The sequence below is a fragment of the Sander vitreus genome, chromosome 13 (assembly GCF_031162955.1).
Source record: "Sander vitreus isolate 19-12246 chromosome 13, sanVit1, whole genome shotgun sequence".
NCBI classification, from domain to species: Eukaryota; Metazoa; Chordata; class Actinopteri; order Perciformes; family Percidae; genus Sander; species Sander vitreus.
The window spans coordinates 20620305-20645690 of record NC_135867.1 but is presented as its reverse complement, the minus strand read 5'-3'; the positions used below and the strand labels follow the sequence as shown (position 1 = coordinate 20645690).

The following is a 25386-nucleotide window of genomic DNA, read 5'->3' as shown; positions in this document are numbered from 1 at the left end:
ACTATCTGTATTTTAAAAGTAAGGAAATTGATGTGGATCTCAAACTTTTATGTTGAGTCAGTGTAAAATGTGGCAACATATCCACATATATAAAGTATAGTGTATTTGTGTAATTGTAAGAAATCCTCTGCCAGCTAAAAGTACATTATACACAAAACTTAAGTGTGCGCTTCTCTTTCTGTACATCAGGGCTAAAATTATTCTAGGCCATCAAAGTGCAGGGTTGCTCTTTGGGAATTTAAGCACATGATGTTTTTAGTTGCTGTGGTTATACTGGTTATACTATCATTGTTTGTTCAAAAATCATTTAGAGGCAATACAGCTACCTAACTGAAGTGGAAAAATAACCTTTTGGTCAGATAGAAGAAAAAGAATCATAAGATAACTACATTATTGTACAGGTCTTAATAATAAATACATATCTGTATGGTGATGTAGTGAGTCACAGCATACAGTGTTTTGTACCTTTTTATTCGTGTAAAGAAACATAGACAGTAAGTTTCAGTCACAATCCATTCAAGTTCTAGATAGTGCTGATGTTATTTGATATGTGGGGACTATTTTTTATCCATGTAATGTAATAGTCACCCTCTATGCTAAATTTACATTTTCTTTTAAAACACAACTGAAAGTGCCAATTTAAAGTCATTTCCTTACTGCTTACAGCACAGCCAGACTGATTCTTCACTGTGCCCACTCGTCTGAACAAAAGATACAAAACAAAGATGACACAAAAATGACCATGACGCACAATTCCCCATTATCAACATTAACATACCATAATTATAGCCCACTGATGCATTGACGTGACTTGTATAAAATGCTCAGAATGCCCAGAAAAAAAGCTGACTTAAGTGGTACGGACAGTCCTAATTCACGTAATTTGAAATTCAGGGTACAGGTTTGTGTGAGTGCGCTTGTAAAGAGGCCATTCCTTTTCTCTCCCAGCTTGGTTCAGATTGCCTCAGATAACCAACTTCTCACTGGGCTGCCTTGTGCAGTCATCCACACAGGATGTTTTTCACCATCAAGTATGGACATTTATCTTGTCTGTTTTGCATATTTTATGGAATTAATTTGTGTTTTCATTAAGTATTTACAATAGTAGCTTTTTATTACAAGTCCTGAGTTGACTGCCACAAAAAGAGAAAGGTTTGTAAATATTTAGTTCTGTTCTTAAAATGGATTCATTTATAAGCTTGCCCAGGCTCAGTACAAGGGATTATTATAAATAACCAAAATATTTCTTAGCGCTTGACAAATTTAGTTCAACTTATAAGAAGGCATGTTTGAATTCATTATCTCCTATGCAGAACAGTGGATTATTAAGATCATTTAAGTCATTGCTCATGGTGTGGTGAAATGCCTGACCTGATTTAACTAATACTTTTTAAGGCATTTTTAGATCAGACTAGTAGCTATTTCTCAGGTCCGTCAGTAGGTTTTTCATCAGGTCAATGTCTTTAGTATCCTTTAAGGAATGCCTTGCCCGAGAAAGCTTAGATTCCAGTGTTGGTTATCCTTACTTTAACACACTCAAATACATTATTCTTTTTATTATTGTTTTGTATATGTTGGAACGTAGCTTTGTTGGCTGTCTGTTACTACTGCAAGATATTGGTCGGTACAGTACAAAGACACTTCACATAATACATTGAATGAACAGTGAAAACCCTACTGTGGTAAGTTGAGATAGCAATCTCAACTCAATGTCCACCTACTCGCTTGTTCTGAAGCTTTCCACCATATCACACAGTCCTCATCGGCAGTTTTTTTTAAATCAGTTTTCATGGAACTGTAGATTGATGATAGAGATTTAAGGCATATAAACACACATGCAAACATATACACACATATACACACGTGTGCTGACAAATGCACGCACAATTATAGTGAACAGGCAGGCAATCAATGAAATTATGTATTAATTGACTTAGGGCGATTGCTAAAGCAGAACAATTCCAAAACTACTCTTCTCCTTCTGTGTTAGCTCAATTAATCCCTGATTGGAGCTAATTGCTTGGGGAAAGTCTATCTGAAACAACAGTGGATATGAAGTAGGCTGAGCATGCTTGGCTGTGTCTCCTTCCCTGTTTAATGCAGTCTTCCTGCCAAACAAATCAAATATTTGATGACAGAGTGTCTAATTTTCTCCTTTCTGTCTCACTTACTCTATTCCTGCCTTTGATTAACAAGCATTGACAGGTGCATGTTGATGTGTGCGAGGTTTTAGATTTACATTCACACACCATGGTTTATACATTAACGCCGCAATAGACGTTCTCAATCACTAATTCAGTGTATACCCGTCCAATAGGCGTACTTGCTGTTCTCCAACCATTAGAACACTCTGGTCTGGCTTCACTCAGGCTATTAACAGCTGTTAAGCTGGCTGAATAAACTGTGAGCTAATGATTAGAATGCATCTGAAATCTGAACTCTATAGCACCACATTTAGCAACACTTAATTAATCTTAATGGATTCTGAAATAAGCCAGCCAAAGAAAAATCGTATCCATAAATTACTTTTCGCTGTTCTGTACCACACATTGCCACAAAGCACTCCCCAGGGGCGCTTTAACTCTTGCACATTAATGTATATGTGTGTGGTACATACTGTATGTGCAAGCACTTCCAGTATGGACCAACTAAGACCCACATTCTCTCCTTAAATCAATCTCTCCCATTGTTCCCCTTCTCATCACCTTCATCCCGCTCTTTCTTTTTTTTTTCTTACACCATAATTCTCTGCGAGCAAACGGGGAGAGTTAGGCACTGCACCAGTGCAGGCTCAGTTATTTGAAGGGATGCCATTTAAGTTTAGCGTTGAAGTTGTATGAATGGTTTCAGCAAGTGGTATTTGCCAGAGTATGTTTATTTGTTTGCATGTAATGTGTGTGCTTGTGTGTGTGAGAGTAGTGCCTACCACAGCTTCCTTATCACCTCCTCACACACCTGCTTCCCTCCAAGACTGAGCCTCCCCTCTTCTCATGCCTCCTCATCAAAGCCAGATCCAGCCACAGTTGTCGCTTCCCTTTCCCAGCATGCTATCCCCTCCCCCAGTCTTGCTGGTCTGGATTGCGTTCAACAGCCACCAGTCCCCTTGTATTACTGTGTCGTCCAGGCAGTAAGACCTTGCTGGTATCATACCATCCCTGGGAGGAAAATTCATGCGGCTTGGCGGATGTACTTGCAGGTGCTGTTTCTCTTGGAAGGACTATTAAGGATTTGAAAGGACTACAAACTGCTAAAATTGCAAATCCTGAAGTTAGTTGGCACTGGAGGGAAGGACATTTTTTTGCAAACTACAGGTGCAAATCACACGTTTTGGCTAACAAAGTCACTACCATCTAATGTGCAATACCTCCTAAAGACACTGACTAAAGCAATAGCACATAAGCTTAGAAGGATATCATTTTGCCCCTATTGGCTTGCAGCTCACAGTAAGTTCTTCTATCCCCAGCCATCTTATGATTGTGTAAAAACTGATGACCTTTATGCAGATTACAGTGCATTCCTGAAATGTGTTTTTCCCTAAACCACAACAAAAACACTATCATTAGCAAGTCCTATCTAATTAAAAGGCATCTGTGTAGGTGGCAACAATTTAAATTGATTTCCAGTCAGCCGTTGTCCTCCTCACTGTTAACAGATTCCCTCACAATACAGTTTACAGGAACTTTAATTAAAGTCACAAAGCTAAAGCAGAACAACAAAGCAAAGAGAATCCTCTCAACCGGTAAATGACAGATATGCATCTCAAGATATTGTCAGTAAGTGTGTATCTTTAAATCTTCTCTAATAACCAATGCAGGAGTTTCCGGTTTTAATATAGAAGGTGACTTTGGCATGTGCAGTGGTTGCAAAAAGGGCTGCAACTCATGATTATTTTTACTATTGATTAATTTCTTGATTTACAGTTTGGTCTATAAAATGTAGGAAAATATTGGAAAATGTGAATCAAATTCAATGACTTTCCAGGCCCAGTTCCCTCAATTTTAAGGACCCAACACGGCATAGTTTGAGACCCGGATCAAGGTTAATTACTGTTACATCACTGAGGATTTTTTATGATGAAAATTAGCAGGCTTTACAGAAGCTCACAGACAGCAATTCAAAAGAGAGGCTTCAATGTTGAACACCACTCAGTTGTGCTGTGTAAGGTGATGGCAGACTGTGTGGTCTCTTGCCTTCTCTAACAGCAAACTAATATATGCCCTATTCATTAATATATTTGTAAGTTTAAAAAAAATATCAAAAGACCTTCAATTTCACTTGCACAAACAAACAATCAAAGAAATCATACAATGAACCATGTCAAGGGCTGCTCGATTATGGAAAAAAAATCATAATCATGATTATTTTGATCAATTTTGAAATCACAATTATTTAACACAATTACCTATTGACTTTTGGAAAGATGTTGCATTTATTGAAGTTAAAAAACAGTGAAACATTTAAACAAATTAACAGTAACAATGCCTTAAACTGTAAAATGTCCCTTCATACTGTTCCCATTGAACTTTTTGAATTGCAAAAGGTGATGTGAAAAATAAAAAAATTGTTCTCGATTACTCTGTTCTTGTAATCGTTAGCAGCCAAAAACGTAATCATGATTAAAATTCAATTAATTGCACTGCCCTACCCATGTTTATTCGTGTCCATTTTCAAAAATGTTCAAAGCCTGGACATTTCCCCCTAAGATTTGCAAACTTTCAAGAATTTAAAGGACCTGCTGGAACAGTCGATGGTGTTTTAAGCCCCCAACGTCGACTTCAAGGCAGCGCTGCGACCGTTGACTTCAAGGCACCTAACCCTAACCCAAACCCTAACCATAACCATTGCCTAATGGACTTCAAGGCAGCGCTGCGACCGTTGATGTTAAGGCACCTAACCCTAACCCTAACCTTAACCCTAACCATAACCATTACCTAATCCTAGTACCTTCCAGGCAGCGCTGCCTGACGTTGGGGCCTTAAAACACTGATAAACTGGGGGCTTAAAACACCGATAAACTGTTGGAACCATGAATAGAGGGTACTGACCATTACTCACCGCAAATAATTCATCAGTCTACACACAAACACAGACACAGAAATTATTCACGCAGTTAGGCTGCTCATATTTTTCAGTCTGCACTTGCTCTTTTGTGGACACACCGCTTATGCCTGGAAGCAATGCAAATTCATCTCAGTTCTGTTACATAGCAACATATATGAATGTTGCATACATCTTTTTTTTTTCATACATCTCCATCTTCTTTCACAGCACTAAGAGACCTTCAATCAGCCAACCACTTAACATCTTCTAATTTGCCTTCCTGTCTGCCATCGATGTACGTGTAACATGAACTCACCATTCATTTTCCCGCTCATTCACTCTCCTCTTACTCTTTTGTTTCTTTTTACATACCTCTTCATAGCAGTGGTAAAGTGTGCACATTTTTAATTAACTTTGTCAAAAGAAGGAATGTATTTGGATTTCTAATTAACAGGGGCGGAGGTTTAAGTATACTGGAAAAATAAATTGAGAATCTCAATTTCTTTGTCTCCCTTGAGGCTCGGATTTTAGGAGCAGTTTTGTTATGTCTCATCGAGCATCTAGTGCAGGGTTATCGTATCTGGGTACTCACCACTTTCCTGATTGGTTTGATGATAATGTGTCTGTTAAAGGATTACATTTAGCTGGGTGCTTTTTTGTATCTCTTTCCATAGTGGATGTGCATTCTTTACCTAACAGGAGCAGTATTTTTCTAGGCATTGAAACAATGCAAATCTCACCCATGCCTGTAATGTAAACAATTCTTCCTCCAATCATAGAGCTTTTATGCCAGCATCTGTATGTGTGGCGTGTGTCCCTCCCTCCCTCCCTCCCTCCCTACCCTCTCTGCCCTCCCCAGAGAGCTGCAGCATTAATAACTTTAAGTGGATAATGCCCAAGCTCGAATTCCGATCAAGGTTTAATAAGAGCATGATTCAGTCGGTCACTGGCGGCAGGAGGCACTTGTGTGTGTGTGTGTGGGGGGGTGTTTGCAGGCATGTGTGTATGTGTACATCTGCTTTAACGTAAAAATAAAAGTGCGTTACTGCTGGTGCATCTAGAGGTTTCTGACCTTTTGCCTCACAATGACCTGACTGTGCGTCGTGTGTCTCTATTGGCGTCAGGGCCAAACTGTGGTCAGTAAAAATTAACAAGAAGATATCATAAGTCATTATTAATGTAATCTAAAGGGCAGAACACCTGTCCTCTGTGTGGTTACAAACCACTGCATGGTCTTTACTTTTCATTCTGGACTTGTGCCAGTGCATCAATAGGTGACTAAGATGATTCTGTCATGGCTTGTTCTTGCGTCTACACAATGCTTGCAGCTGTAGATGGAGCGTCTCTGCGACACTGCCGAACACCATGCACAATCGACTGCGGTACAGCTCTGCATGTATAGTTTCCAGTGAAGTATTAACGCAGATCAACAGAGTTAATTGGAGCGTTGCATGGATTCTATATAGGCATGCCTTCAACAGCCACTGTGCTAATACAAACAGACTGGTAGGCACTGAAACACTGAATAACATAATACATTATAGCGCGAAGAACAGGGATGTCAAAATGTACAGCAATGTCACATTGAAACTCTTAAGAATTATTAATGCTACTATGTATTATGTAATATTAGGTTCCCTGTAGAAGCCAAAGGACAATACAAAGGGAGAATTATTCATGTTGAGAAGACGTGTGTTTTGCTGAGAGCCATTAAACATGCTATCTGTTTATTACCATTAGCTCGAAATGCTCAGAGTGCAAACCTGACTTTGACATGTAATCCTCTTACTCGGAAGAGGACTAATGCACGCAGAGTATATAATACATCCGACAAACAGATCAATTTTTTATGTGAATGCATTGAATGGCACAGTATCGATGAGAGCCCTATTTTTGTTGCCTCCCCAATCTCTTTTGACTCCCCGTCTCTGTTCCTGTCTCCCCCTCCCTCTATCTAACCAGATGGCCTCCCTCTAACAGAGCAATGACACCAGATGTGCAGTTCCAGTGTCGACTCAGGGACCAGCTGGGCTGAGTGTGCCAGTGGTTCTGTTAATGAAAATGGCTCTGATGTGTGTGTGTGTGTGTGTGTGTGTGTGTGTGTGTGTGTGTGTGTGTGTGTGTGTGTGTGTGTGTGTGTGTGTGTGTTTACTGTGGTTCAGTGGCATGTGACGGTTGGGGAACTCTCTGTGGGTGAGGTTTTCGAGAGTGAGCCACAGCGAGTTGCACTGCAGCTCAACTCAGCCATGCAGTGCTCAACAGCACACCCACCAAGGTTGAAACTATACAGCTACCCATCCAGAATAAACTCTCTCTCTCTCTCTCTCTCTCTCTCTCTCTCTCTCTCTCTCTACATTGTATCGCCCTCAACATCTTGCTATCTGGCATTCTGTCTTTTCATCTGTAGAGCTGTCTCTCACAACCCCCCATCTTCCCTCATACATAATTATAGACCATATTCTCTCCTCCTACCTATTTAGCAGCAAGGGGATCACTGGTCTTATTACTTATTCATACATACTCTTCAAACAAATAAGTAAAAACAGTCTAGGGCAGATTTTATCCAGCTGTAATTGCGTATAAAGGAATATGTTGAATCTTATGAAATATTGCTCTAAGTTTTATATTTCTATCACAGATAGAAACGTGCATGCAAGCTAACACTATAATGAACATTTCATTCTGATAAAACCTCAAGCCCCAGCTAATGAAGTTGTAACTACATGGTGCACTCTTTAATTTGGGAATTTGCTCAGAAACAATTCATATTACAGATTGTTCTGCTGATCAATTAAATGATAAGGAAACAATGAAATCCTGTTTGCTTGGCAATAACTCTGACAGCCTCCATAGGATGAAGACATATGAGCTAAATGAAAGACTTCTCCTGAAAAAGTGCTCCTTTTAAAATAATGTGAAGCAGAAATGATGGATAGTGAAGCCTACACCTCTGTGATAGCCTTGTTATCTGACCTGATGATGTTTTGCCCCTATCTCCCAGCATAGAAAAGTGTGTGTGTGTGTGTGTGTGTGTGTGTGTGTGTGTGTGTGTGTGTGTGTGTGTGTGTGTGTGTGTGTGTGTGTGTGTGTGTGTCAAATGGCTGAAGAGGTGGATGAGATTCCACCAGCTCTTAAGCATGCTCTGAAAGAAGATTCTCACACTTACAGGAATAAATCATAGCCTTTTGAAAATGTTTAAGGGAATGTGGAGTCCACTCACCTTTATACTGTAATATTCTTAGCATTTGTTAAGCCAGAAGTGGTGCAGCAGAGTGACACAGAGGTGAAACCTCCAGTAGGATTCAGCCTATTAAGCCAATGGGGCCAGAGATGTGATTTCAGATATTATAGACATTCAAGCTCTGCAGCAATCTATCTTGCTGAACCCCAGCATAACCATGAATAGTTCGCACCTGACTTTTACTGATAAAATGTCCTCAATTTCCAAAGGGTCACTTCACCCTGTCAATTAAAAATGAATGTGTAAGTGTCAACAGCTGAAGCTGCATTCCAGTACCAGTGACATTATGACACACAAGCATGACACAATTGAAAATAGTACAAACATACATATGTAACAAGGAGAAGTATGACAACAAGAGTCTGCAGCCATGCTATCGGCTCTGTGGACACAGCGGTGCTTTGAGCTAAATGCTAACTTCAGCACGGTATCATGCTCACAATGACAATATTAACTTGATGATGTTATCTTAGTTTAGCATGTTTTCATGTTAACATTTGGTAATTAGGACTAAACACAAAGTACAGCTGAGGCTGATGAGAATTTCAAATGCAATCTTTGGCAAATGTTTTGTCATAAACCAAACTGTTGGGCAAATTAAGATGTTACCCTCATTATGGCATAACAGAGTTCATCATGAGGTGGACATGAAAGTCTGCACAAAATTTCATGACAGTCTATCCAATAGACATTGAGACATTTTACTGCAGCGCTAGTGGAAAAGTGGAATAACCATAGTAAATAGGATTCATCCTCTGGGGAACGTGAATGTCTGTACCAAACGTTGTGTCAATTCATCCAGTAGAGGTTTCACTGGATAGGTTAAAGAGGATGAAGTCTTTCCCAACACACATTGGGCGAGAAGCAGGGTTCACTCTGGACAGGTCGTCCGTGTTTCACAGCCAGAGCTATCACACATATGGACTGACAAACACATTCACACCTTCTGGCAATTTAGAGTTTCCAACATGCAAACTCAGGACCTTCTTGCTGTTTGATGACAGTGTTAAGGGTTAGTGATGTGTCTTTTTTTGCAAAGTAGACTTTTCACATTGCTCACCGTGTGGAATTCATTCTAACATAAACTTCAAAATACATTTTAATACATAAATAGTTCCTTTAAATGTAGCCTTGGATTTAGATTATTGGATGAAAAAATGCATTAGTGATGTGTGGGGGCTCAAGACTCAGTGTGTCAGGATGAGTCCTCTGCTGCTGTGTGGATTAGGCTGTCTACTGCAAACACTTTGAATGCAGCTGTGTTTACACACATTACTGCTGCCAGGAAAAGCTGAAATGCAAATACATTTTTTACATGTTAATCTTTATATAAATATAAATATAAACACTTTCAGTGAAATGAAGCACAATTTGATATTTTTATACAAAAAGCAAACAAAGGTTTTATTTTGCAGAAGTCAACTCTGATTAACAGTATGTTATGCTATAGTCAGGCACCAAATATCATAAAAACAGTAACCAGGTAGACTCTACATGTACTATAAGCCAAGTAATAATTTGCCGAGGGACTGGATGCACCAGTGGGTGTGTTGTCACGGTGTCTCATCAATTACATTCCCTGAGAGAATACAACCGGCTGTTTTCTGTTTCTTTGGATGCTGGGGTTAATGGTGCTTTTCTCAAATGCCTCTGCCAGCCAGTAATTGGAGCAACTTAACAATCATAAGTGCAGTCTTTGTAGTGTAGGGTGCACAGACTGAATACTGCTTCATTAACTATGAAAAACCAACTTTTCATTGATTGACCCCTTCTTCATTCCTCCATTTCCTCCCCTTTTCATATCTCAGAGCTTTTCCGTTTTTGCACTTTACATTGAAAAACACCAGCGACTAACTTAAAGGGACATTATAATGAGTAGGAAATATCCTCAAATGGTTTTTCCTTTTAATAAAGCATCTGGGTGCTTACCTAGAAGATTCAATAATTAGCAGGGAATGAAAAAACAACCTGTTCTTTTTTTTTGGCATTTCTAGAAACTTTCTGCTTTTTAAAAGCCAATTAAATGAATGGTCTGAATCAATAAAGGCATTTTGCTGCCTGCACATACCAGGTAAGTTTGTCGAAGGAATCAGCAAGCAATGGGTTAGTCAATATCATTCCATTTCAGAATTGCTGAATTACATTTAGGTGTCAGTATAATCCCTGCTCAACGGCATGAGACTAACTCAAGGTAAATACTGTAGTTTGCGAATATTTTCTTTTTTAAAGTTGCTATATGTAACTTTTTAATGTTTCTGAAACTGTGTAATGTTTCATCTGATGATCATAAATGACCTGTAACAGCAAACGGGACTAACAGTGAAAAGAACGCTATTTCTATATAATTTTTATTAATGCCTCTGCCCGGGTCCAATTTTTCCTGTCGCAAAATGATTTACTGCAGGTAGAACGGCTCTACAGAGCACACATTCTGATGGTTCACAGATTTCTTTGTAACACTGGAAAAGCCTGTGTTAGCGTATCCAGCCAGGTACAAGGTACAGTAGCTGGAGTTTTCTTTAGATGGTATTTAATTGCAAATTGTATTTTAATTTTATTTTAGAAGTTATCTGTTGTAGTTATGGCTGATACTGGGGCCATCACAGAAAAGGTCAGACTTTCAACAGATGGAGACATAAACCCATTTCATTCAGAAAATAACTTTACAATGCGTGATGTGGTTGTACGTCAGTAGCCTATATAAAATTACGTCCCCCTTTGATTTAGCGCAGGCGTTTTAGTCCATGTTTGTGTTGGCCTACTCTTTTCTTTTTCCTTGTCCCCTCGTACTTGTGTAAAGCGTCCTTGGGTTTCATGAAATGCGCTATATTAATCTAAGTTATTATTACGTTGGTGTTACAACAAACTCTTAATGCTTTGGCTCGTGACACAGTGACAGTGATAACGTTACCCGGTTTAGCTTACGATACATCCAGGCTAAGTTAATGTAATGTAACGATGCATCTATAACTTATTATCTTATTGTAAATGAATGATTTTCTGTCTGTGCAAAACATTCATCGCAACTATATGACCTCCCGGTAACGCTAACTTGGTAATACAGCACAGTAAAGAAAGGACCTTTACGACAACAGGTGTGGGAAAAACGATACCGCTTTGGCCGCTGGAATCAACACAAACTGAAAGGTACATATAGCCACTGTTGATGCCATGGTTTATTAAATAGTTTCAATTGAATGAGTAATTATTGAATTTCAATAGTTAGTTGAAAGAGGACAGGCTGTGGAAGCCAACTGGGTGTATTTTGTTTGCACGGTCTGTTTGTATGCTGTGGGAGGATTGGTTGATTTTCCTTATCCAGAAGATTAAAACAGGATTGTCAGTTTCCTTACGCCTTGCACCTAGAGAATATGTGTTGGCATCCATGTATGTGCTTGCATCTGTCAGTCATTTATTACATGTCTCACACTACTGACGTTTTTTTCTGATACGTGAGACACAGATGTTTTCTTGTCTCTTTTTTTTCCTCTCTCGTTCATCTGACCACAGACTGGGATTGGATTTGGCACATGGCGACGTATGCAGATCAGACAGTAAAGTCAGTGCAGGCTGGCTCCAGTGTGTCAGCAACAGAGAAGTGCCGCACTTCATTCTGCAGTCAGCCTCTCCCCGCAGTCATTTTTACTATGATTTAAAGGGTTATTGCATTGCCTCCAGGAAAAAAAGGACAATCCCTGTGTTGTGCGCTGCATTTCATCAGAAGGAGCTCTCTGTGATGAGTGATAGCAAGTCAGTTAGAACTTGATTGACAGGTTATGAAAGCATCAACAAATATAATTTGTTTTTGATAAAATCAGATAAAGCATGTGGCTAGAAAATCATATGGTCACACACTTTATATAGAGAACATCTGAGCAGACTGTATTGATACACGTAATATGTTTGTTTGCTTGCAGAGATGTGCGCTGTTTCCGTCTTAAAACTGTTTTTTTTGTAATCCCAATATAAAGTGAGAAAGGAAATTAGCTGATAAATTATAGCAATAGTTTACTTATACACTAGGAACAGCTCAGTTGTGCACTGACAAGTGTATTGATTCAGGTGTACCAGACAGAGACCGTCTTCCAAAACACGACCCCATAGTTTGTACAAGCAGCTTATTATGACCCATATTTATGTTTATTGTAGTAGGTTTTTTTCATGGGAGCAAAGGAGGAAGTCAGATGACGCACCTTAGTTTAAAGACAAAGTCAGCAGGTGACGTAGTATAAAGAGCGACAAAATCTGCATAGTGAGGAGTTCAGGGTGGATGGACGGGTCTAACAAACACAGAACCTTCACCCAGAAGATCACTGTTCGCATCCCGTGTGAAAGCAAATATCAATGTTGAGTTAACTTGTACGTTACGCTACGTTACATATATAGCCAAGTCACATATATAGCTACGTCATGAATTTACGTACATAATTAAAGTTACATAACGTAACAAACATACTTTTTTTAGCCAAACTTTTCCTAAACCTAAATCAGTACAGTAGTTTTGTTGCTGAAACCTAACCAAACTGTGACCGTTTCACAACTTTAACCCACGTGTTTAAAACTGCAACCAGACATTTAGTTCCCCCTTTAGACAGTTTCCTAAAAAAATATTGCACCCATTTTAGGATAAGTTAAAACAATTAGGCAAAAGAAAAGCAGTTTGTATTTGCATAAACTATTATTATAAAAAAGTGTGAGTTGATTTTGTTTGGAAAAAAAACAAATCATCATCTGTAGTTCTGCTAAATCATTTCCTTTCATCACTGGTTCCAACAAAAAACAAAATGTGTTATTATTGTCATTTCAATATAAGAAATGGACTCCTCAGTGTTTTGTCAGACACCCCTATTTTTCTTTATTTCTGGGCTGAGTTTTGGTGTGAGATAGCAGCAGACTCAGTCACATTCACTCAAAGGGCTGTTTGATGCCACACAAAGACTGTGCTGTTTGGAGCTGCTCTCCAGGACCCACAGATTCACAGCTTATCATGTCTAAAAGTGAGCGTCAGGCCAGTCTGCTGCCTTTAGCCTACTTGGCAGACTGGTGGCTATTGCTCATCTGTCCTCAAGCCAGAGTGAGCACATCACCGATCTGGACCAGGATTAAAGGACCTAATGCTAACAGCTGTGCTGAGATTAGCCATGTCAGTGTTTACAGTTATTTTGTCAACCACTGCACTGCACGCTCTGCTCAAATAATGAACTGTTATATTTCAATTCCTGTTTTCTTTTATATGGACCTTGGCTTTGGATTCATTTTTGGTCTTTAGGGAGAGTTGGATGGAGGGATGATGTGTTGTGTAGATAGACAGGATCGATTGTTATTGTGGAGAATGATGGTTGGAACAAGTACTTAGGTATCTGGATAAACTGAGTTGGAAGAAGTCACAAAATGTACTATAATAGGGGTGTGTGGGATAGAGGGGAAGACTGACAGAGGATGAAGAGATAGGTGATTAACTTAAAACGTGAATGTCTGCAGCATAAAGATGTTGATGGATCGAGCAATTTTCTTATTTCTGTGTGTGTGTGACAGAGAAATAGATGCTGTGGGTGATTGTGTTTGCACATGTACCTCCCTCTGTGTGTGTCAGTGTGTACCTTCAGCAGTAAGTGCATGAATATGCATGTGTGTGTTCACATGGGGACCGACGTGCTCTCTCAGCGGAGACTGATCACCACATGATGGGCGATCACTGGAAGATTGGACTGATTTTCCATACCTATCTGTCTATGGAAATGTCATATATAAAAAATGTATGCCATTTTCTGAAGTGGCACCACCGTCTTTCTTCTGATAGATAGTGCATTTTAATCTGCTTAGACACTTTATATGATGGAAGAGGTAGAAAGAGATCGTGGGAAGGTGTTGGAGAGCAGCAGGCCAGCGGCAACCACCGACAGCTGCTCCCTATATATGTACAGGATCTGTGCTGGGTGGCCTTGGGTTTACCAGGGGGTGTGCATATATGTGATTAACAGAGATTTGGGGTGAATAATCTTCTAAGCTGCTCAGTGGAGCATTGGTGATGGGGGCTGGGGTGGAGATGGGAGGAGCTTAGGGTTACTGAGACATAAATCTGGAACCCCAACCTTTCTCATGAAAGGCGACTTGTGGCTTTTATATTGACTAGGACCCCACCAATACATCAGCATCACGGATGGCCAATCTGTAGCTCTCAGATATGCTGTATGTCAACCAATGAGTAACAAGAAATTGCAGTGTAGAAAATCAAATTTTTCTTGTTTGCTGCCATTACATAGTTTGTCCACCACTGAGAATATAGGGTTATATATATATATATATATATATATGGCCAATATATCATTTGATTTATCAAATATCGAAATCAGTGTCTTTAAAAATCTAGTATTAATATAATTTAATTATATAATATAAATATTATTTTATTTTGACCCTTCCTGATATCAGTCTATGTCAGTCCTGTGTGTAACATGGTGGATGGGTCCGGGGGGTGGGGGATTATGTATTATGTGCCTATGAATGGCATCACCTCCAGGTCACATGATCCTTGTGTACTACACTCATATTTGATCATTTCAGTCAATTTTCTCATTTTGAGATCAAAGGTCAAATCAGTGCAAACAAAGCGTACCATTTATTATCAGTTGATGTGGTAGCATGACATTACCATATTAATTAGTTTTCTTTTGTGCCGAATGCCAGCAGTAGTGGGGGTGCAGTGCCCTGCTTCATAGCTCTAAGCATTTATTCAAATGCATTCACACATATCTATATACTATCCAAACATGCACATATTGTGGCCCATCTGTATCCATGCAAAGAAGGATATAACCAGAATGTTGTGCTAAAGATTAGTACCACCATCTTTGTTGGCCATTATGAGATGTGTTGGTACACACATTGGTGTGATCATGCAGGATGGTGCAGACACACAGATTGTCACTGCCGGTTTTTGCTTTCTCTAACATCACTTTCTTCCATTAGATCCCACAAAAGTTAAGGCAATACGAAAATATGATAGCGCCTATGGAGAATTATAGGGAAGCGTATAAAAGCAAATTAAATATTCTTTTTTTTACCTTTAAAGGTCTGCGCGAGAATGCATTTAGCTTTTTTTATCCACTTCATTCCATTGTGATGATGATGACGATGATGATTGAAACACAGCAGTGTGCATAATTTCAGTTAGAGAAAAGGAGTGCATGTAAAAATTCTCCCTCTCTCTGGGTGGCTGCTGCTTTAGTGAAACAAGGCGGATAAAAGGCTATATTCTGATCTCTGACTCATTTTCCAGCTCATGTTGTACATATTCGCAATATTGCTGTAAGGGTCTATGATATCCATGGTCTTTGAGGAGAAATAATGTGATAGTCTTTTTCTATATTTTGTTTTCTCCCATTTTTTCTCTCTCTTTACTCTTCATATACAAACATGCATCCAATAAGAGCCAGAGCAGTGTCCAGGTTTGTGAACACGGGTCATATGTACTTCCCAGGCCAATCAGATTTGGGAAAGGTTTCTTTAAATACTTAAGAAGATAGTAAAATTACAATTAATGAGGATTTCATCATCATTTAATGCAAAATTAAAATCATGAACTAAGGTCATGTAGAAATGTTTGCATAATGCCCTGCACAAAGATGTGCATCTGGATTTACAGTTGTAAGTAGATGAAATAGTCGGGGGAGCAGGCAAATTTACAAAGGTTAGTCTGAGAGATAGAGGAATGTGTTCCAGTGAAGAAATGCATGGCGACAGGAGTAATTAATTATAGATGTGGAAATGTGGTCTGAGGGAATGCTGTTACTGTAACTAGAGGCATGGCAAGTGAGAGATGAGGGAATGGAGATGTGGTGGAAGGGGGGAAGGAAGAATCCTCCTCCTATACCGTCCACAATTTCAATTTACATTACATGACAGGAGAATGGAGGTTAATTAAACATGACAATGGTAGGGTGTTTATTGTTAACCCTGGTGGTGGTTGACTGTCTCCTAACTCAAAGGCCAAAGAATGCATAACAAATATGTTTTAGTCCATGCCAAAGTGTGAATTCACATTCACGTATCTAATAAAAAGAGAGGTTATAAGTTAAGATATGCATAAAATGGATCGTGTGGTTGTATGTGGTATGAATTTGGGTGAAAGGGAACAAAGTCAAAGCCATTTCTATGTTTAAGACCCAAGATAATGAGAATAATTCTAAAGGAAACAGCGGGGGAAAGATCATTCCCCACTAAATTGCATCTAAAATTCTGCAAAATGTTGTGTTGCCAGAGGCGTGCCCACTTTTCACTGTGCATCTATTTCCAACCTTCATATTGACGCTAATTGGACTCGACACTAATGATGCCAAAAAAGCAAAGTGAAGCAGTGCTAGGTTTTCTAAGTGCCTGCTTAGAATTTTGGAGACTGCTGACATCGGTTACCATGGAACTCCTGATCTCATGCTACCTTGGATATTAGATTTTATGTCAGCTTTCAAAAGTGGAAATGAACTCAGGTTATATTTGGTCCATATGCGGTAGCAATCGTTGATAAATATGTTTGAATAAAATAAGAGACATTTTTACCCATGCACACTTTCAAGCAGTGGCCAATAATACAAACTAGAGTTGGTAATTGCACAACAACCAATGAGTTTCTATAATGAGACTTAAATCCCTGTAGGATTCAGTTTACCCCTTAAAAACAACATTGATTTACCTATGGTGCCTTTGTGTTTTTCCCCAGAAGACTATTGTCTGGACACCCTAAATACATGCCAACAATTGAAATGTTGTCTACATGCTGGGACCATGGGTACCATATTCTTTCTATGAAAATGGGCCTTGACTTACTCATGTTGTGTCGGGTTGTTGGAAAGGCAGGATTATAATAGGTAATGTACGTCTGTGCTGGGCTCGTAGCCTCCGGGGACACTGTGTAAACGCTCCCCATCTCCCCACTGATCGCAGTCCTGACTGATTGCTGATGACTGTTTTAGGACACAGACATGTTAAGTTGTTTATTTATTTATTTTTTAAAAAACCACTGTAAATAGCCCTATCCACTCCGTCCCTCTTCCCCAGCAGTGTGTCGGCATATCTGTCTTTATTTCTATGTCTTTCTCTTGAGCAGCGATGATATGTTGTGGTCATCAGCAAAGTTTGTGATATAAGAACAGGGCAGCTGTTTTTTTGTTTATGCAAGTGTGTGTGTGTGTGTGTGTGTGTGTGTGTGTGTGTGTGTGTGTGTGTGTGTGCGGTTTATGCATGTGACAGATATGGGACATCCTTGGCTGCCATTGAGAAAGTGACACACCCCTACAGGCTATCGTGTCCAAAAGAAATCTTCAGCAAACTCCAAACCACAATTTAGCGGACCACTGTCATAAGGAATCACTTAGCTGTTGTAATGCATTTTCGGACACTGGATCACTAACTGTATAAAGCTTAACTGCAGTAGTATGGTTAGTTTAGCGTCAAAATATATTAGGCTCAGGCACACTGCATGTATATAAAATAATACTACCTTGTTGCTGTTTAAACCTGCTATGTGGCAAGATTTGTCCACATGCAGCACATCTCTTCTTCATTGCATCTGTGATTCCCAAATGGAAATACAGCCATCTGTTACACACAACTCACAAGGTGTTTGTGTCTTCATCTTTCCTCATATAGAATTCTCTTTCTTTTTTTCCTCTGCAGTGTTGCTTCACAGTACTACCACAACCGTTTTCTTTTGGGTGGGGTTATATATTCCCTTGCCAGAACAGCAGCCTGCTTGCTCAGGCACACTCACTCAAATACACACACATGCACACACAAGCAAACAAGCAGATCGCTACGAAATAAACAAAATGCTGCACGAGTTAATTGGGTTGTAAGTTTGTCAAGATCACCATCTGTCTGTCACACCTTGTTTATTTACCATTTTGTATTATGAAGAGAATGTATGTTTTTTTCAATTCATTAATGCTATGAACTGACTCAATTCGTGCTGAACATGATTAGAAAATGCAACACCTTAATCACATCAATGCATAAACATTCGTGGATACACTGGGGGAAATTATTGTCTAATTTTGTATTTTGGTTACATTACACTTAAGGTTATTCTTGTGACAAATCTACATTTTAAATGAAATTGAATGTCAGTGAACCCGAAACAGTCACACTTGAGCCACTTGCTAATGCAAATTAATTGAATTAAAACAAGACTAAGAGCCTACAGCACTCAGGCACAGTGATGCTTAGAGCCAAATGCTAACACATCTTATTTTGCCGTATTAGCATGCTAACATTTGCTTCAAGTAGCACTAAACGAAGAACGCAGCTAAGGATGATGGTAATGTAGATTAAATGTAGTATTAGCCAAATTAAAATGTTGACCAGATGATGATGTTTAAGGAAAGATCTGTGTATCACCACAGTTATTATAATTCATCCTGAGGAGGATACAAATGTGTGTACCAAATGTCATTATAATCCATCCAATAGTTGTCAAGACATGTCACTAAAAAACTAAATAATTCAACCTCATGGTCATAATAGAGTAAAGGTCAGGGGCTCACCAAAGTCAGCAGGATTGCCCTCTAAGTGGAATAGTTGGATAGTTGTAGAGATATTCAGTCTGGACTAAAGTGGTGGACCAACTGACAGACTGATATTGACACCCCCAGAGCCATGCGACTAACTTGGCTTAAAACAAAAATGTTGTGGGTGACAGTGACTAAAGGAGAGGTAGAGGTCCCATCGTGACCGTCACTAGTTATGTTGCCATCAACGTATTTGTATGCGCATTTTTAAGTATCGCATTAGAAAATGTTGATGGGAACGGCAAAATTCGTAAAAACGTTTTTATGCTCGCTTGAGGTGGTTTTTGCCTTTTTCGAAAAAGAGTTAATGTGCAAAATGGCAGATGGAAACAGCTTTGCCGAATAAGTTGTGACGTAGCTAACATGTAACTCACATGACTGTAGTCCCGGTATCCATCAGATGGGGGAAGGATCGGGATATGGGTCCCATCCAGTGTGCAGTAAACTTGTCGCACAAGGTACGTAGTGCAGTTGCGGTGCGCTGTTGCCTGTGCCTCAGCCACGTTATGTAAATTGACGAATTGGTTCAACAAATTCAAAAGCTTGAATCGTATGGCCCTGCATAACGCGTATACACAGCGGTGAGTGGTTGTCTCGCTGACACCAAATGTCTCTGCCACATTACGTATTCTGCACAGGTGGCCAACTTGTACAATGCTACCTCTCTCCATTTAGCCAAAGAACTTAGCTTCTAAACTGTGATTTAGCAAGCCGGTTTGCAATCTACAACCATGCGTAACGTCAACTTGTGACTAAACTACTCTTTGCGTAGTCTAGTTTATTCGCTCTAAACCAGTTGATGGAAACGCTTCTAATTCACATTTTCTTTTTTGCGACATTTTAAAAGTTTGCTTACAATTCGCTTGACAATTAGATGGAAACATGACTACTGTCTGTACCGAATTGTCATGGCATTTCATTACACTCTGGGCCAAAGTGTTGGAACCACACAACAACTGGCAGGCACACCAACGTTGCCTTCCCTCAGCCATGAGGTTTGTAAAATACAAACATAACAAAGCATTGTTACTTCCTTTCCTTGTTACTCAGCAACTGTGTGTTGCATCCTTGAAGAGAGACACTGCAGTAAATGTATGCAGGCTTAATGGATACACGAGACATTAAGTGTACCAGACAAGATAATAAATGTATTGTCTGATAAATGCACTGCAATGTTTTGAAACATCACCCCACTGTATACGACTAAACAGGCTGCTCTAAATCCATGTATTTATTACCAAATGGAGTTGATATTCTACATTTGAATGATTTGGGGAGCTTTTTTACGCTGAGCAACATATGCATCAAGATCTCAAGTGGGATCGTCATGTATCTGCTGGTTACATGGTGAAATTAAATTCAGTTGTGGAGTGCTGCTGTAGCTTAAGAGGATCTCAAGAAATCAGGATGCTAAGATGGAATATCTAAAAATTTAAACGAAAACACAACCCCCGCGCTCTCCTATTAATCATATAATGAGTCCCTGCATAGTTATTTGTATTCAGATACTTCCACCTTGTCACATTATTTTACCACCCATTGTGCGATGAAATGAAGCCCATTTACAAATCATTGTCCTTCTGATTTGATAAATGAAACTGGTGAACGAGTGAGCCCCCTGAATGGCTTGTTTGAATAATTGAGCAGTACTCAATCAGACAACATTAGGCAGTGGTGCTGGCCCCGCCATCTGAAATAATTACTACCCGACAATGGACTACACATAGGTGCTGCCTCCGCAGGGGCTCCACATTGATTAGATTAGAACAACACCGCTACCCCCACCCCACATGCCTGATGAACGCCACCTACAGAAACCTGCAGAGGCCTCTCAGTGAGAACAGGAAAGGAAAGGGGGACATCCACAGCAGTGTTGGTGGTGTGGGATAGCTGTCATTGCAATGGGGTAATGCATACTGTCGGGGTTAAATAAATGACATAGTCACAACCCATAGTATTTACGTATTTGGACAAGACCCCACCCCCATACCCTTTCGAATGCACAGTTGCATATTACCAAGAGATTGTATAAAATGAGTGAGTCACTTCCAATTTATTTAGACATGATTCATTATGTACACCATCAATCATAAAACAAATGAAAACCCTATTTTTTGTAATTTTGGGGTGATGCGCAAATTGGAAATATCCCTGAAATTGAAACAATAAGTAAAGATGTAGGGGCCTTTAAATAGATACAATTGCAAATGGCTGAGACCTTGAACGCTATTACCTGTAACAGGCAACATACTATTATTTGTCTCTTTTGTTCGCATAGGGTTTTTAGATTTGTGTTACTGTACATGAACTCTATTGTTCAGTTAAACTGTCAACACCATTTAATATGACGCAATACCCATTCTCTGCCTTACTTTTCTGTAATTGGGTTTTCACTTGTCTTGAATTATCCAGTTTTTCCTGTGTGTCTGGGTGTCACAGTCTCTTGAGACAATCTTTGCTGTTAGAGAAGCATCTTTAATGTGACAACACAGGAGCAGGAATGTAGTTGTGTATGGAATGGGTCACTAAGCGTACCTTATCATGTTACAGAGAGTCGGGCATATGTTTGTGCCAAAGTAGTGTCTGCAACTGAGACTCATTTACTCCTGCACGGACTGGATGTGATTGACAGCTGGGCCGAAGGGCCCTTGGCTTCTTCCTTATTTATTTATTTTTTTTCGCTAGAGGTGTCCTCTGGGACTTGGAATTCATGCTACAGTATATCATCAGAACAGCTTATGTCCGTAATGAGGATGAAAAGCAAACTCAACACTGAGCCAGTCTTTTCGCTTTATGCTGCTCTGAGTTTCACAAACTATTATTTTGTTTTAGTTATGCGCCATGCTCTTAATTTATACCAGACATTTCTTGAAAAACTGTCAAAGCACTGACTAAGTTGGATAATCAAAACTAGAAAATTGCCTAGATATTTACATAACTGATATTATCTACATCTAGGAAGTGTGAATTACAATTAGACTCACTATTGTTCCATTAGTCGTTTATTATATCTGAAATACAAAATGACACTTAGCAGCCAATATTTATTCACATGCTGGTAATTCTTTGACAAAAATAATATTTAAATTCTTTATTTCAACATTCCTTCTTTTTTTCCTTCTTATTTTGTTGTCACACAAGACCCTTCATTATTCAAAATTGGCCTACATTAAGGCTTTTCATAAAAACAACATGTCATAAGGTATTAATGCAAAGCGGGCACAACTCATCGTAGGATCCGAATTGCGATCTCTATTTTTAACCATAATTCCAGTGATGGCTTACAGTACAGTCCTTCCTGTAGCTACTTAAAGCAGTAGCTTTTGAATTGATGTTTGGGATAACAGTTGTGACAGAATTAGGAAGTGTTGAAGCTGTAACCTTTTAACTTAGCAGCAGCTAGCTCATACATCTGTTCAAAATGCATGAGCACGGCTTTTACAGGCATTGCTTGACACACAAACTCAAGTACAGACATCCCTGCCATAGAAAAATTAAATGCTTGTCCAACAGTGGAAGAATGCAGAAATAACTGCTCATAAATGGAATTCTAATGAACTAAAGGTGTGTATGTTCAAGATAAAAAAAAGCAATTTTGGCATATTTCACCAACTGTATTTCAAGTAGCTGTCATAATTCCAGGCTCTTTTTTTGTATTATGAAGTTGTTGCCCCTCTTTAAGCTACAGTATTGATTCCTCTACAGAAATGTATGGTGGACTTTAAGTATATTTTTCAAAAGAAACAGTATAACTCTGTAACAGGAACATCTCAGTAACATTTGCTGTTATTTATGAGATATTTTGAAACCATTTAAACCCTGGTCCTAAATGAGACCTTGCACCGGTTCCCTAGCCATTTCATGAAGCCTCATAAAGGAGTGATTCAGTCAATATCCCTGGCCACTGGTGCTTCCGTACATGCAGTGGTGCAGCATCTTTTCAAGTAACCAAGGTCTGACCCTGTACCTGATACAAAGTGCAGGCCCATTTTACCATTTTCAAAGTGCTGTTTTCATCCAAAGTTTCAGGAAGAAAAAAATATTTTTCAAATTCTTTGAAAATTGGATCTTTTAGAGCCCACAGTGCAGCCTTTGATACAGTAGAGCAGATTGTATTGATTATTGTATTGCATTTGTATATTGCCAAATTCTCTGGGATATTTCTAGGTTCCCAGAGGATGTGTTTTAATGATTTGGTGACCCTCTGACTTTCCTTCCAGCACAATCATCAAGCCAGTAGTTGTATACTTTACTACTTATACTCTTCTCAGCTCATTCATACTCCCCAGAGGATGAACCTGTTCCATTATGGACTCTATAAAGTTTCCTCTAGCACAAGCTTTAGGGCAAATTGTCTACCTGGCTGCACCAACATTTGCATTGCTGCCACCCACAACTAGAGGTTTTACAAAAAGAAAAAATAATAATAAGCACTGGTGATTTAATGTGTGTTTATAACTTAAGAGCAGCATCAGTTGGTTATTTGTTCTATCACACTTTCCCTATGTGGGATGTAAGGAGATGCCGCTATAGGGCTATAGAAATTGTGTTGTTTGAAATTTTAATGCATGATCTTTGACTTATTGTTCTAGACCTCCTTTTTTGTTTTTACTTTCCTTTTATGTTTCTTGCTCTTTTGCTAGATGTCTTTCCATGTATAGTGTACTGTTAATCCTACCTGGCTTTACAGTACAAGCTCTTACATTAAGCTACTGAGATCAAAGAAGAGTCCATGCGTATACCCCTTAGGGGGACAGCTGTATTATTAAAGACAGAGAGATTGCTGAGGGACCTGTGAGGCAGTCTATTTGATAGATTTATCTTTGGACTCTCACATTAGAAAAAGGGTGGTAGAGGTCAGTAAGCCCACGACAGGTCAGTCTCAGAGCGACTTTCTGGTTCACATAATGTAATCTGATGAAACTTCAAACTAATCTACTGAATGAGCCACTGTTGCAGTTGGAGTAACAATCCCGGCTCCCTTTGTCTCGTAGTGTTACGCGACGACTTCAGGCAGAACCCACAGGATGTGGTGGTGGCGGTCGGTGAGACTGCCAGTCTCGAGTGTCAGCCTCCACGCGGGCATCCTGAACCCACCACCTTCTGGAGGAAAGATAAAGCTCATCTTGACCTCAAAGATGACAGGATCACGGTGGGTTACTCCCCAGGGAGCACTCTTCTGCCTTTGACATGACCCTTATACTCTGAATCACACACTCAGTGATTTACCTGTTCATATTCACATGGAGCTGTTACAATGGTAAGCACTTTAAATGGTTCATTGTAATTACATGCATTTGTTTTTGTCAGGTTCGTGGAGGAAAGCTAACTATCTCAAACACCAAGAAGAGTGACGTGGGGATATACGTGTGTGTGGCGGCCAACATGGTTGGGGAGAGAGAGAGTGAAAAAGCTCAGCTCTCAGTGTTTGGTAAGTTCTGACATGCACTTTTTGCCTGGCTCAAAAAGGAATAAAGCATGACTTCACTGCACACTAGCACATTACAGTATTCACCACTCTGTCAAAAGTATAATTAGCATCCGTGTTATGTGTGTTGCACACATCCAGAAAGACCAGTGTTTGTGCAACGGCCTGTGAACCAGGTGGTCTTAGTTGACGAGGCTGTAGAGTTCAGGTGTCAGGTTCATGGCGACCCACCTCCTACACTGCGCTGGAAAAAGGAGGACGTGGACATTCCCCGCGGCAGGTGAGGGATGCGTGTGAATCTATGTTGTGCATATGTCTGTGGATGCTTGCGTGTTTGTGTGTGTGTATTTATACAATAAAAGTCATTATGGATAAATGCTGAAGCACAGCTAATAAGTTGAAAAAAAAAAAAAATATATATATATATATATATATATTATTATGCATGCAAGACTTTCATCAGTGTGGCAAAACTAATTTATTAGCTGCAGAGAATCTCATTATTTGCTGTTTGAACTGCTATGCTAACAACAGATGAAAGTCTATCCATTGTTTGCTTTTGACTAATTTTCCCTTTCAAGTACCACTATACGTTATGTGTGTGTGCATAAGACACTAAAATATTCAGAGATTGACACATAGCAAAAGCATATTGTTGCTATCGGGTGAAACCCTTTTTCAGGAAATAAACAATGACTTTATTGAGCTAATTACCTCAGACAAAATTGCCTCATAGATATTTAAATGTTTGTAAAACACACAGACAGACATAAAGGGTGACCAATAGCATTGATTTCTGAAAAAAAGACGAAATATGAAGGTACAAGATTTCTGCCTGACAGCAACGATATATAATATAAAGTGATCCAATATAGTAGCCCTACAAGGAATAGTACCTAAATGAAGTTTATAATCTCCAGTCAGTCTGAAAGGTGTTGATTAATTTCTGTGGTTGTTTCTTTGGTAGTTTGTGATGCTGTTGAAATGTATTGCATCATATTCGAAGGTGTTCCTGTGGTTTGGTTCACCCTTGTGTACCCACATCATAAGCACATGTTAATTGCCTTGCAATCCCATTAGAGCACTTATTTTTTAAGTCATTATCAGCCTGTCAT

At 39.3% G+C, this 25386-nt stretch overlaps 1 protein-coding gene across 1 annotated transcript in view; it reads left to right on the top strand.

The window, feature by feature from the left end:
* LOC144528264 (roundabout homolog 2-like) overlaps nt 1-25386 on the top strand; it is a 77888-nt gene that overhangs the window by 20865 nt on the left and 31637 nt on the right. The window contains exons 3-5 of the mRNA XM_078266751.1: nt 23838-23995; nt 24154-24274; nt 24413-24551. Coding sequence (XP_078122877.1) covers nt 23838-23995; nt 24154-24274; nt 24413-24551 — 418 coding nt within the window. The remainder of the gene's footprint in view (nt 1-23837; nt 23996-24153; nt 24275-24412; nt 24552-25386) is intronic.